This window comes from Corvus cornix, chromosome 2, assembly GCF_000738735.6.
Source record: "Corvus cornix cornix isolate S_Up_H32 chromosome 2, ASM73873v5, whole genome shotgun sequence".
Lineage (NCBI taxonomy): Eukaryota > Metazoa > Chordata > Aves > Passeriformes > Corvidae > Corvus > Corvus cornix.
Genome location: NC_046333.1, coordinates 61,718,268 through 61,733,664, shown reverse-complemented (window position 1 = coordinate 61,733,664; position 15,397 = coordinate 61,718,268). Strand labels below are relative to the sequence as shown.

The following is a 15,397-nucleotide window of genomic DNA, read 5'->3' as shown; positions in this document are numbered from 1 at the left end:
GAAATGCTAAAATGGTCAGGCTGTCATGAGTCTGGCATGTAGGAGGCTAGTGGATAATTTCTGTTGCTCTTAGGTCCTGTGATCAGTTCTTACCTATTTAGATTAGGAAGAGCTTGCTGGGCTTTATTGGAAGCATTTAAAGCAAATGAAAATCCAAAGGTTAATAAAAATGTGATACAGTGCAATTTGGACAGAATGAAGGTTCCAGTGTTGAGAATCTAAATCTCTCTCTTTTTTTCTTTTAATTTTCTGCTCTGTTCTTTGTTGCCTTTTTCCTGTTCTATCACACTATGTTATAGTCCTTATCTATTTCATAATTCCTGACAAAAACTAGGCACAATGTTGCTGCTCGCGTAGCATTTCCATAAGGGAAAAAGAATGTGCAGCTTACTGTTCTGAAAAATTACTTCATTGAATTTTGCTTCCTTTTCTTTGATAACTTCTGACAGTCTTCTGTGCACATAAGATGAAAACTATATTTAGTGGCGCTCAAGAAGTTATTTTTGTTTCTTTCATGTAGTAGTTGTAGCCACCTGATTTTGAGCAAAAAAAAAAAAAGCCTGGATGTTCAGAATTTTGGCTGCCTTTCAGGTCTGTGGTTTTCTTCCTCAGCTGTCCTGGAGGAGTCAAAGAAAAAATGAGTTGGCTGTTAGTTCCTTTGTTATCCTTGATTTTTTATCAGAATGTTCTATGTCAGACACACCATAGAATTGTGCACGGGTTTTGTTCTGATGACTTGGTAAAACAACACTGTCGGTATCATGTACTACTTTGTGGGTTTAGTCCGTGTAAATTCTGCTTCCTTTTTCTGGATTTTAACCATCCTTACCCTATGGAGAAAGACTCCTGGTGTGTTATACTTAGCAAAAAAACCTGGAGAAGTACTCTTAACAGCTTCCAGAACAAATCCTTCTTAGAGTTTGTAGGTAGCCTATTAGTGAGAAGCATGCTATACCTCTGGGGGGGTGTAGGGGGAGGGAGGAATGGATTATTTAAGTTTCATTCAACACTAATTTAATTTTTTAGTCATTGTATCAACAGGGTTTTCTATTACAACCATTGGCCATGCATTCATGTAACTCGAAGCCTGCCTGTACTTTGAACCTGAGAGGCAGTGTAGTATTTCACACATTAATTACAATCATTATTCTGTGCCCTAAACGGCACTTCTGTTTTTTTTAAAAGAGATGAATAGAACTAAGAGGGGGGTAAGACTGGGAAGGTGAAGTAGAATAAATTGTCAATTAACTAAATATAAAGGAGAGATATGCCACAAATACTACGATAGAATATTGTCATTTGTACAGGAATATGTGTAGAAAGAACAGAGGAATAGCATAAGAGCTGTGTGATTTTTGTAAAAGTTCAGTGTTTTGATTTTGATTTCCATTTCTTTAATCTGTCAGAAGTTTAGTGTCACTTTCCAGGTGAATTTATATGAGACTTCCTTTCACGGTTTTGGAGACAAGTGTACCTTTTAAAAGTTCATCTAGATATGCAAAAATAAATTCAGGACAGGATTAAGTTTTCCCATTTGAAGGGGGAGCATGAAGTCTTGCTTTTTTGAAGTAGTAGAAGCGAAAATGCTTGCACTTAAAGGAGGAAAGTAGTGTCAGAAGGCAGAGAAAGAACAAAATTGCTGCTACAGCTTTGGAGCTATTTCTGCTTCTGAAAACTCTCTCACCACTGTCACTTCTTAGATTCTTGCTCAAGAAGGCTAGCATGAAACTGGAGATACAGAAAGACAGTGAAATATTTTTTATAAACTTACTACAACTTGCCATCTGTGTGCTAAAGGACATAAAGATTCAAGGATATTCAAAAACTGGTGGTTTTTTTCAAAGGCAATTCCAGTTTTTGCCACCTGCAGCAGTTCGTTCGGTGTTTGGCTTCCAGCAGCCTCTGCTTTTGCAAGACTGAGTGGGCAGAACTTCAGTATATCTGGTATTCTGTTACCTCAGAGAAGTTAAGGGTACTTTTGCTGTCAGCAGGCAGCTAAAGATGAGAGCTGAAAGGAGGGAAGAAGTAAAGGAGCTGAGGAGCATTGTAGTGTATCCTACCAACAATGTGCTTGAGACCAAAACTCATAAATGCCAGATTCGTAGAGCAGCAAAGCCAAATACTTGACTATTTTATCTGAAGAATGGTGGGAGCCTGACCACTTGCAAAATACTGCAGAGACAAATGTTGTCTCAACATTTTAGTGAATACCTTCTACAAAGCATGAATGTCACCTGTGTTAGGCAGGGAAGGTTTGTCAGTGTCTAAGAAGTCCTGGCAGACCGTGCTGTTCACTTGACAAGAGCTGGGGGAGGATTGAACTGGCAAGTGGGTGTCTTGGCACCCCCTGAGCAGATTGCCAGGCCCCAGTCTGCTTAACAGTCTTGGGAGGACAAATGCTATTTCTAGTATTTTCTGTTACGTGACAAGGTCCCTCAATCTTCTCAATAAACAGAAAAAGAAAAAAAAACCCCAAACCAACAACTTTGCAATCACAAGAAAAAAAATTAAAATTTAAAATAGATATGCTTTTTAGCCAACAAGTAAAAATCTGTCTGCCAGCAGCCAAGATGAAATTTTTTAAGGAGCAGATTGTCATTAATTACACTTTCCTTTTAAGAACAGTTGTAAGGCTGATAACTTCTAATTATGGGTTTTGCAGATTTGCTTTAAAGTTATGGTTTATTGATTTTTTAAAATCTGTTTTCTTAATCATCTGGAGGGACAGGAACTGGCCTGTAACCATTTTTGCCTAGCCTGACCAAAAGACAGCCTGGAAGTTTCTCTCTCATATTGATCAATTCAGCCTTGCTTGGGGCTACAAAAATTACTAACGAGGTCCAAGGTGAGATTGAGGATTAGTCCCTTCATCCCATCCTCTTCCTGAATACATTCTGGACTGATTTTTCAGTTTGATAAAGTCTTTGAACTATTAATTTGAAAGCCTTTGTGGGAAGAAAAGACCATCATTACCACTAACATGCTATATTTGTGTGAGTAATGACTGCCCAGAAATTGCTGTTGCATCTTTAATTGCTGCCAATAAAGTTACATTTACAGAAAATTTGAGTAAAACTCAGGCACTGATTTGACTAGGTCTAGAGTTTCAAATCAGATAGCCTTTTGCAGACAAAGCTGCAGTCAATTCACTTACATGCCAGGTAGTTGTGTAGAAACAAGTTTCCATTCCTCTCAGAAACTTGGGGAGTAATTTGGTATGTAGCATGTGAGTCTTGGGGTTATTCTCAGAGCTGACATTTCACCTTCTATAAAAAACTCCCTTAGAGGAGGATATTTTTACATTTATATTTATTAACTTTTGCTTGGAGCATGTCTTTACAACCTCAGTTTGGAGTTTGATGGAGCAAGCTTTTTTACCTTTTTGAAGTATTTTCAGAGAAGACATACTCATTTTGTCAGGAGAAGGACATGCAACTCTTTTTTGCCCTGGAATATTTGCATGTTACCTGATGGTTTTTGCCAAAGGAAATGTTATTTGACAAGTTTGGTGGATGCAGCATGGCAGTGAGCCACGGCTTTGCTAGAGACAGGTCCTCCAAGAGCAGTTCAGTAAACTCCAATAATCAGCATAAACATCCTCAGATGAGCTTTGCATCTTCACCTGCCTCACAGATAAATTGCAGTAATTCTTTGGAGGCTGTGGAAGTGCACAAGGAAGCTGGCACGCCCAAGCAGACTCTGGAGTGGTTCTGCTCTGGTTAATAATGTTGATAAGCTTTCCTCAGGTTATCCACAAGTCTTTGTGTATGGGGCTGTCCCTAACTTTGAAAGCAGAACATATATGAGTTTCTTACATCCTTTTTGCCTCTTACTCACTCACTCTGCTCAGCATATTGTGACCTCAAATGTTTCATGAGACTTGTTAAGCTCTCCAGAGGCACAGCAAGGAGTTCCTGTATCCTTCTCTTTTTCTGTTTCCTTCCCAACAGCTTTCACTTGCCCTCTGTTTTGGCTCTGCTGCAGCCCTTCTCCCATGGACTAACTTGATGGAACAAAATGGTTAAGACCCCCTAATCTTGACTCAATAAATTTCTCCTAAATCAGTGAGTTAAATGGGGCTTTGGAAGGGCCCAGTGAGCTGCAGAGCTTGGAGCAGAGGAGGAGTGATACCAGATGGTCAGAAGTGAGAAAGAGGGGGCGTTGAAGTTGGAGAAAGGTAAGAGCAACAGCAGCAGACAGAGAGGATGGGAAGTGAGCCTTTGGGTACTAATGAGACACTATGTTGGCTCAAAGCCTGTAAAGCTACGGTTCAACTTACCATTTGTAATTTTTCAAACAGAAAATGGCTATGTGATTTTATGGATTTTCAGGAATGTATTCCAAATGCTATACAGACACCATCTTTTCATTCCATGGATGTTGCTCTCTCTTTAAAACTTGTGGCCTTCTGCTGATTAATTCAGCAGATGAGAGAGTTGGAAGATCTTTCACATATTTGCATCTTCAGCCAAATAGCATTTCTTTTTCCCCAGAGACATCACAACACCGTTTCTACAGCCTGGGAAATAGTATCTCCTCAATTTTACTTTTTATAACCATTGGCAGCCTGATCTCATCATATACCCAGCTAATACTGTATTTAGCTAGAGCTGCTGTAGCAGAACTTTTTCATGTATACAGACGTTTCTTTGGGCACTTCTAGACACAAAGCCCCCCTTTGTTTATGGCTTCACACCTTTCTAAAACACCTGATAAGGACTGTTTGTTGGTTTTGTGTAATAGGAGGCCATGAGAATGGTATGAATAGACTACAGTGCTGCATTGCACAATTCAATTTCAGTACACACATCTTATGGGGAAGTTGCCAGGTTTTGTGCAGGTACAACTGTGAGGAGGTGAGTGCTACATTTGGTGGGAATAGTTCATGGATGGTCAGTTGTCATCTGCCTACTAGGATTCAGGTTGAAATAATTACTTTTTCATTTCAGATAACAAAGTTACTTCTTCTTGTACTTTAGCATTAGAAATACTTCTTATTTTATGAACATTTCCCAAGTGCTATCAACACAAAGCTGAAGAAGCTCGCTGCAAAGCACTTTCCCCCTTAATTTCTTGCTTTTGTTGAAAATTCTGCTCTTGCTTCTTCTCCTACTTGTATTTGACTGTTGCTTAGTCCTGCTGCAGACAACCTTCTGCTCATTGTTCATACACTTCTTCATTATTTAATTCCACCAACAATGGGTTTTGAAGGAAAAAATGTGGGGTTTGCAGGCATAATACTTAGTTTCACATATCTGGTGCTAGAGCAGCACTATACAAATTGCATGTTTCATGCTGACGAGTCTGTAGTTTATCAGCTTTCCTCCCTGCAGACTAGACTGCTTTTGATTTCAAAGACCTGTTAAGCCTTCCTGTGCAGCTGGGATCCCTTGGTGGGGAGTAGTGGTGGCTCCCTGAAAGCAATGAGTTACATAAGAGTTCACAGCTTACAAAAATCCAGCAGGCAGCTCTGCTTATGGAAAGGAAAATGAGGAGGCAAGCAGCGGTGGTCTGGCTCCTCTTGTCTCTAGCAAAGGCAAGTTAGCAATTACTTTCAGTATCACAGATTGTCTTCTGTTGAACTTGGCCCATCTTCTCTGCTTTCACTTTTTTATTGCCTCCCTTAGATTTGAACCTCAGGGAAATGTCCCTAACTTTTTATTCTGGTGGTTCCACCCCAGTAGCTGTGTGAGTCATGAAAAAGTGGAACAGATTCCTGCACTGGGTGCCATGGTGTCCAGCAGTGTTGCTATACACACTGTGCTGATGTAGCAAATGCTTATGGGGAGATTCTTAGGAGGGTGGGAGGTGTTTCTTTGTTGTGTTACTGACCAAATTTTCTTGGAGCTTAAAAAATAAAAATTAGAGGAGCCATGCAACAAGTGACATAAAATTGTGAGAAAAATATTTCAGTTTGGGAAAGTTCCTAACATAAATAAAAGTGCACATAAGCAAGGCAGAAATTCTCCAGTTAAGTTCTCAGATTTGCTTTTTGAAAGGCAGAATACATTGAACATATTTCATTAAGTCTGATAGTGCATTTATAGTTGCAGTGTCTGTATCTCTGCAGGGGAGCATAAGTCTGTGATCTTGTATGAGTCCTCCGCTGTATGCAGCACTTCACGCCCCTTTTGTTTCCCACTTGCATTTTGTTCCCCACCCATTACTTAAGAAGTAGCTTGAATAATTCCTTTCTTAAAAAAAAGAATTGCTCTAATTAAATTTCTATTCAGACGTATATCTTGCAAGCAGTTTTTAGAAAAGAGTATTTCTAGAAGATGTTTCATGAGTCAATTAAATTGAAAGTTCAAGGTAGGGTTCATGTAACTTAAAAATATAAAGAGTTCTGAAAGAGAAGATGTATTTATTCATGCCACCTACTAGATTCCATGAAGTATTATTCTTCTTACTATTCATGTTTTTGAAGAAGAAAGGCTCTTCTAATACAGTTCTCGTGCTAACTAGATTTCTGAAGAATAATTTTTGCAGGCTTTTGTTAATATGAGTAGGGCTCATTAAACAATATTAAAAGGAGGTGACAATATAGCACTGGAATGCATGTTTCGAGAAGTGGTTTCTTGAAAATGAGGCAAAAAATTTCATAATTTCCTTACAATGGCTTTTCATTTATGGTGGGTTTTATGTATTGCGGTGTATTATGAAGTTAATGAAAATTGGCTATGATTGAAAATTTAGTTCTGGCATTTCCACTTAATTGCATTTTAAAGAAAAAAATCTCAGTGTACAAAATTCTTTATTCTGTAGAGACCTGTACAACTTAAAGAAAGTTACATGAAGGCAGTGCTTATAATGAAGAATATTCATTTTAGCTTTTCCGCCCCTAGCTCTAGTTAAAGTCCCAGAAGATATGGCAAAATGTTAAAGCTGTGAAATAACATTAAAATGCCATTTAATGTGTCAAGGGAAACTTTGTTTATTTTTTTTTTTTCTCGGATAAAAAGATGTGAATAAAAGCTTTTTCTTCTGTAGTGCTCCCAGGTTTTCAAGTAGATGGAGAGGGCTGTTGCTCGCAGCAGATTATACCAGATGCCAAGTTGCCTAGGGATGTGTGCTTTGTTTGCTGGAGACAGGGCTTATTGTCTTGCCTCCAGGCATTAGGTTGAGCCTGTTAGACTATATAAGTAGTGATTTTTATCCTTTGAGTTAGTGGATTGTCACATAGTGCTATGTGACAGGTAATGTATGATTTTTATTTTCTTATTTTTTCTTGGCTATGTAGTAGGTAACCTCCGTTGAAGTTTTGCAAAATCCTTAAATATCTACCACAGAAAGAAATGAGGGATTGCGGGTTTTGGAGACATGTTGCTATATTCTGTGCCTAAGAAATAAATGCTAAATTAGCATTACATCATAGTTCTTTACCCACAGAAATATTATCAAGGAAGAGGTGAAAAGATTTGCATTTATATTACACACTTAGTGTGCAAGTAGAGGACCAACGAGGTTCTGTATTATGAATGTCTGAACATTTCCTGAATGTCCCACTCAAAAAATATCAGGTATTTTATAGACATTTGCTGAATTTATATTGGATATGAGGTAACAATCATAATATTTTTTCCTGTTATATCTCATTTGTGTTTGTATAGGGTATTCATTTCTTTCCTTTAAAATACCTCATTTCAGTGCAGCAGACAACACAAGGTATTTAGCAAAATGGCCTATGATCTCCTTTAATGTTACAATTTGTGTGTTATGGTGAGCTTTCATTTGCACTGTAATTTGTTAATAGATTTGTCCATATTAAAAGTGTGAAGTGAAAACTGTGAGTAGTGGAACTGTGTGTGGTACCACTCTGGGTTGGTTTGGGGGTTTTTTGTTAAAATTACCTTAGCTGGAGATCGATACACACCCACGAAGCAGCTGTGTGCTTGTTGAAGATCACTTTAGTGCATTCAGGTTTGAAACAGGTCAAGCAAGCTGAAGAGTATAAAATTATCTAAGTACTTGTGTATTTTGGATATTTCTTCTGAAAAGCGTTGTGACATGTCTTAGCCTATTCGAACATAACAGTAAACACTTCATGAATTCATACATTGCTGGAGAAAAGATGGTTGTACAAGGTTCAAGTTTGACAGAAGCCTGCCAGGAGGTGGTGATACAACATGAAACTGTGAAAGATTGTTCTTGGAGCAACCCATAGTACGTTAGACCTAGCAAATCTGCTAAAATTATTCAGCACTTTTCTTCTTTCATGTTTTGCACATTGTAATGCAGTTGTTGTGTTGGGTTAATGTGCTTATGGATGATCTTCAAAGTTGAATGAACGTTAGCAGGTTTTGCATCTCACTGTTTTGTGTGCAGCCACTAGTTCTGTGCAGGCCTTCCATTAGTTTCGAGATTTAGTGCTGGCTTGATACTCACTGTTGAATTCAAAGTGAGTAGAAATGTTACAAAGGAAATGAACAGTGTCAACCATTTAATCTTAGTGTTTTGATTTCCTGCTTAATGCTAAGGTAGCATTAAAGCTAAGGAATTATATAAGTTAAAATCCAGACAAATGTTTCTCTGCCCAGAGGCAAGTACTTACTGCTTGAAAGTGCTCAATATGCTTAAATACTTAAACATTTTAAAGTAACTGCATATTTCAAAATAAATAAACATTTTAAGGAAAGATCAGAAGACTGATGTAACTGGTCAGTTCTGACTGGTACTACATAAATGTGTCTGTTCAGAGCTAGAGGTTTCTGCCTGCATAGGCTGACCCTTGCATTCTGTGTAACTTTTTGAATTGAGGTTAATAGCTCTGTCCCATCTTTCTTGACCTAACCCTAGGGTTAGGGTTTTTCTTCTACCATTTTGGCAAATGAAAATTAAGTGAACTTGATTAGGGCTTTCAAGGTTGTGTTTTTGTCCAAGATATGCAATGGTTATGGTCTCCGTAGATACGTCCCAAAACGAACCACGTGTGCTGTCGCTTCATATGGGGTTCTTTTGGTGTTTTGGTTTCTTAGGCTGAAACATGTACAAGTTGTTTCTGATTTGGGGAGGTTTTTGTTGTGTTGCTTTCTGTTGTCACATGCATAATATGTTGAAGTTGAAAATGATAGTTCTCAAAAAATATTAACGCACTGTTTGTCCTTTAGGAAAGCCCAAGAAGGGAAGAAGAAAGTCGTTCTAGCAGGCTGTGTACCCCAAGCCCAACCTCGCCAGGAGTACCTGAAAGGCTTGAGTATTATAGGGGTATGTATCTTTAGAAATCCAAGGTTTTTCTAAATGTTTTCAGTAGGTCGATATCAACATCTAGACTTCGTTGCCTTTCTCTTGGATAAAGCAGCAGAGAATCTTCCTGCCATGTCCCCTTCCTGTTCATCATCTTGCATTATACAACGTGTAAACCTTCCTTCAGTTGAGGGTGATTTGCTTTGGTTTTGGCATGAGGGGAGAAAGAAAGGGTGGCTGTTGTTGGAACTGACTTCCAGTGCCCTTTGAAGCCTGAAAATTTCCAGGCTTCATCGAGGATGAAAGTATCAATTACCATATTCTTAAAAATATCACAGTTTATTTGCTCTAAGACAAGCCCTCTGTTAAAATGGAAGTGGAAGAAGCATAGGGGACTAAACATGAATTACACAGACACAGTTGAGGGTTTGGTGCTTTTTTACTTCACACTATTAAGCAGAATGGCAAATAGCAATGATTATTTTGTTTAAATTTGAGGCAGTCTGAAGAGTTAAATCCACTGGTGACTGAGTTGTTAAACAGTTACCAAGCTTTACCTTGAAAAAGAAACCACAGAGCTTTGACGTCAGTTAATAAAGTGCCTTCAGTATTCTTTGGGATGAGGTACTACTGTATCATTGAATCATCTTTGTAAGAGAAAAAAGTAAAATGGGTGAATGGATCTTCACTTAGCTCAGAGGCCACATAGTTATTGATCCATTATTGGTTGTTATAGTGAGTATAACAATATCTACACATACGTAGACAGAGGGAAAAAAATGAGCAAGTCAGTATCCTTTGACCTAGATTGTAATTCAATGTTTCAGTTTTGATGATTTTAACTTACTAAAATTGGGAAGTTTGAGGTTTTTTTAAAACATTTTTTCCTCTCTTTTTTAAGGTTTTCTTTCAGATAACATGTAATTTCTGAAAATTAACCTCTTTTCATCATCTTCATTTGAGTACCTAGAACCAGTGTTTCATGAAAAATATTTGTACTTCTGTATTTCTTAAAGAAAGATTTCTATTAGGAAATGAATTAGGCTGTTAATGCAGAGTTCCCAAGTACTTTGTAACTAGACCTAAAAATACTGAAAGGTAGTTTTGCAATAATGACATTGTCCTCTAGCTGTCATTGCTATGGTAAAATTTACTGTGCTTTAAATAAGAGATCCCTCAGCTCAGAAAGGTGTTAAACTTGAGGCAAAACTATTAACAAAAACAAAGCTAAGAGCATATATTGTGCGTGTGTTCAGTTTGTACATTTAAGATTTCTTCCCATTTTACAAAGAATGTGTGTGAGAGGGTGACTGTATTTAAAGGATAAGACTTGTTGTCTTGCTATTGCAAAATATTTCTAAAAGGCAGTTTTTGTAAAATTGAGAAATAGAAAATGTTCTGTTGGCAGTAGGATATTGATTCTATTTTAAAATTTTAAGCATTAAAGAGTACAGTTTTGGAAATCTTTCTTTAATACTAGGTTGGTCTCATCTTCAACTTGGCTGAGAGACATAGTTGATTTATTGTTGCTAATATAAGTTCTGCTATTTTCTTCCCCCCACTTTTTTCATTTTTTTCAAAATTTAAAGGACAGTGTTGTCTGAGAATGTGTTTATTTACCAGCAATTATAACTCCCTCAGGGTGGCTTTCTAAAGGCAGTGTGTCAGAGGCTCTTCTGCTCCTCTTGGTATGATGGTGGAGGAAGTTGCAATTTAACTACCAGAGAAATTCTAGTAAATCAGAGCTTGTTTTGATCTGCATTTGAAAAATACAGGACTGAACTTCCACTGTTCTTTATTTATTGCCTGATTTGGGCAGAAGGAAAGGAAGGGCAACTTCATATCCTTCTTACCATTTGTGATGTTACTATGTTTTTGTGTATAAAGTAATTGATACGTTATAAAAATAATGTGGGTTGGGGCATTGCCATAGGCTGTGTGTAAGGCAGACTACAGCGTAACAGGACAAGGTGAACGAGCTCTTTTCTGGGACGGGAAAATTCTGGGTAGTAATAAACCTGCCAAGGGTGAAAAGTACCTGAAGCACATAATGATGCATTACAGAGGTTCACAGCCAGTTGCCCTCAGGTGGTTTCCAAAGCTTATTCCTTTGTGTTTGTGGTGTACTCACTTCAAACTCAAGCGCATTTACCATGCAAAAAGAGACATCAACTCTCCTATGTAGAGTTATCCCTCACTTTTCATTTTAAGTTGGTAGTGTGTAGGATGTGTGACTTTGTGTCAATTGTTTTGAGGGGGATTATAAGGGAGGGAGGAGAAGGGACAAGGGTGCATGAAAGATTTAGCCGACAGGTTATGTTCTGGGACTCGTAGGTAGCTGTAGTGTTTCCTCACTTCCTGAGCTGCATGCAAGAACATGCAAAACTCTTGTTCCCAGTGATAGTTGAGTGATTGAAACGGGATATTTTATTTCATTGGCATTTTCTGGAGTTTTAAGGTACTTGATCTCCAAATGATGGTACGTGTTGGAACCCCTGGCCAGACTACTGGGGGTTTATAGATCTTAAGAGGCTTCATAAGCCCTGTGTATCTGTACTTTGAAATCATCAAACTTGCTGTACATACTGAAAGCATGGGTCCTAATGCACATATGTATTCCATTAAAGGCATACAATTGCTCCACAGGTGAGTGAATCCTGAATGAGAACTTAAATTCTCCTTCCTTCCCCCATCTTTGCCAGTGTAACATCTAGCATCAAAGACATACCACCTTCTGCCATACACCCATCACCCAAGGGAAGAGTTTCAGCCTGTTCTTTCATCTGCACAAACCCACAAAACCAATCCAGTGTTGCTACTCTACAAGGCTGTAACCCCAACTTTGCTGCTGCTCTCTGAGTCAGAAGGTGCAGGCCCCGTGCATGGGAGGGTACTGCAGGCTCTTTGGCCAAGGTGAGCCTGAAGCTGCTGCTTCCAGGAGTAATACATAGCCCTGAAAAGCCCTCTGCCAAGGCTTCTTGCATTCTGCTGACCTCCAACTAACCCTCTCCCCCTGGCTGTTCTGCTGTCTAAGGCAAGCTTTAAGTAATTTTCTTTTCATATCCAGTGTGAAACTCTGGAATGTGATTAGTGGGAGTGCTGAACACTCCCAGCAGCAGCACCTAACACTAGGAGCACTGCTATAAAATAGATGGTGCAGTATAAAAAATGCTAAGTGCATTACAGAAAACAGGCACTTTATTTCTCAAGCTCTACATCCGTAATTGGTACACACTTTTAAGTTTAATGTACCTTATTCCTTCATTTGTAAAATGCTCCAGTGAGCAGAGCTTTAGCAGTGCCATTGTCAAAGGAAATTAGTGGAAATTACTTACCAAGATGCCAAGTGTCCGTACATCCCTGCTGCTTTGGCCTCATAAATGAGGAAGATCTGTTGTATGGTATTTCTGTGGCTCAGTTCATAAAAGTTTCGATGATGTTTGCAAAACAGAGATAATGATACTTGCCTACCTTGCAGTGTTTTTTAAGGCCAGACTACATTCAAGATTGAGAACCTGTCTGCTGCTTGAAACAGAGCCTTGCATAAATGCAAAATATCCAATATGTACTTCATGAAAGACAAATTTGATGGAATTTGAATTATTTGAATTAACAGAGCTTCTTGGAAAGCATGCTGAAAACCTGGGAACAGGTGGACACTGTTCTTATGTAACTTATGGCTAAGAATGATTTCATACAAATTTCCAGCTCAGTCAGTACTTCTCAGCTGGTCAGCTTTGGCTTTTGAATTCCTGTGTTGATATTCAGATAGAACACTTGAACCTGGAATGTCTGAAAAGAGTGTCAGTTAAGCACCTGCTTTTAAACTGAAAACTGGATGTGCAGTAGAAAGTGTTCATTTCTACAGCAGTTATGTACTATCCTAGATATCAAAAGGTTTAGGAATTAATTCAGCTGTGTCAATGTTTAGCAATGAAAGTCAGTTGTTTATGTGCTTCTCTGGGGTAGTCTCCTTCCCTTTAAACTTTGTGTAGATCCTCCTCTCAGAATACCTTCCTAAGCCAGAGTATTGCCCATTACTATGGTCAGTATTGTCAGCAAAGGTTTTAAACACAGATGTTATCCCTCTGAAGCCAGGGTGGCTAGTCACATGCCTTTTGAAGTTACGTATTAAGCCTCAGATTTATCTTGCCTAAGTGCTGTAATTTGAGAGTCTGTTTTGCTCAGCTCTCTTTATGGTCAATGAAGATAATTATCTCTAAAATAATTTAGATTTTTAGAAGACCTGAAGTGCCTTTTGAAGCGATGTATTTCCATTTTACTGGCTTTAGAGAGGGGATAGGCTGAGTAGTCTTTTAACATCCAGCATTTGGCAGAACTGCCTAAACAAGGTGAGATGAAACTCAGTGTTTTGGGGATTTTTTTCTTTTTGTATAGTTCTACTCAGCTGTCTACTCCAGTCTGTCTGTAGTTCTTGTTCTGTTCAAGTCCTAATGGAGAACCACTTCTAATGGACATTAAGTCCAAAATGTACTTAACTATGCTAGAAACAAAGTCCCACAAGATCTGTGGAGCCAAGTGGGGTGCACTAACCACACCCAGCAGTGGTGACCTGCAGACAGTCCTGGGGGCTTGGTTTATTGAGACACTCTGCAAAAAGATGTTGTGGAATGGTGTCATTTCCCTTCGTACACCACCGAGGTGTCTCTATGCTTCAGGGACTTCCTGATGGGGACATTATTGGAGCTCTGCTCTGAAGGTTTACACATATCTTTGATACCACCCCAGAGCAGAATTATCCATAAGGTTAGTGAGATGTGAGGAAAAGAATCCAGCAGATCTTTATATACCCAAGAAAATGTCATTACTATGTCTTTGTCATTTTTTTTCCTTTTTCATTTCCCCCCACTTTTGTTCCAAATAAGAATCTTCTAAACCTTTCCCTCTTCTCACTTCAGATTCACCTCACATTTTCTAAGATACTTTTATCTTCATAAATGCAGACTGGAAGCATTCCACATTTTCTTCTTGAGCACTTGGGGCTTTAGCCAAATAATTTCTAATAATTTCAAATTAAAAATATTTAATGTGGGAAATAACATGTAAGGCAGAACAAAATCCATTTCTAGGTGCAGATCTCATTACCTATCAGACCTATAATTCTAATTACTTACATGAGCCATCTTCTTGACAGACATATTAAGAGAATAATTTAATTTATCCAATAAAATGAAGATGCAATATAATGGTTGGCGGGTTTTTTCTATCTTTATTCAACAGGGGATTTGGAGCAATGCAAAAATTCCTCAGATGCACAATGCAGAAAGTAAGAGGTGTCTCAGGTTATGAACCACCCAGATTTCTCATATTTTAAATGATTAAAATGGTTATGAACTTAAACAGTCTAGCACTGAGACAGATAGCAGTAATATTGTAGGTAATATAACACAGACTTTGTTCCCTGTCTGTATTGTAGTTATAAGTGTGTACACGTCTGTTTTCAAGTGGAATTTTTCTGTTTATTTTTTAAACAATTAGTAGAAAATGTATATGTTAAATATCTTGGGTCATAATTTTTAAAACTATATCCAGAAGGGATATGTGCACAAGTATGTAAACATGCATGTGTTCCATATGACTGCTTATGTGTGCTTTCTTTACAAGTTGATTGCTAGATATGTCTATATGTCTGTAATGTGAATGCTTGTGATTCAGAAAATTATTTAAATATATTTATTTTTCAATAAAATTATTAAAATGCAAATGTTAGCATAACTATATAACTATATATAGCTATAACTTCTAGAATTCATAACTAATGTACTGTATTCAAAAATCGGAAGTGGTGGACATTCCTTTTTTAAAAAGGCTGTATTTCAAAAGGCTAAAGAAAAAAAAAGGAAAAAAAAAGAAAAATACTTTTATATGGACTTGATCTAACACCCAGACAAGTAAAGGAACTGACTCCCACTGACTTCAGTTGGGAATTTAAGATCAGACTCCAACTATAGGTGAGCTTTTTTTAAACTTCTATTAGATTGGAAAAATGAATGTGAAGTAGACAAGATTGTGCAGTCTTGTATTTACAGGAAATGACAAACTCTGTTTTAGGATACAGAGACTTAATGGCTTTGATACAAGGGATCCAAGTTCCAGGCTCCTTGTTGCAGACCGGGCTCTTCTCTTGAAGCCTCTGCAACTTGTGCTTTTCTGCTTGTTTTGGAAACAAGCTGGAAAAGAAACTCCATGCAAA

General features: G+C 38.0%; 1 protein-coding gene across 5 annotated transcripts in view; it reads left to right on the top strand.

Annotated features, from left to right (window-relative positions):
- Positions 1–15,397, top strand: part of CDKAL1 (CDK5 regulatory subunit associated protein 1 like 1) — a 394,035-nt gene that overhangs the window by 118,769 nt on the left and 259,869 nt on the right. For all 5 annotated transcript variants that reach the window (XM_039548277.1, XM_039548278.1, XM_039548279.1 and 2 more), the window contains one exon: positions 9,108–9,204. In XM_039548277.1, coding sequence (XP_039404211.1) covers positions 9,108–9,204 — 97 coding nt within the window. The remainder of the gene's footprint in view (positions 1–9,107; positions 9,205–15,397) is intronic.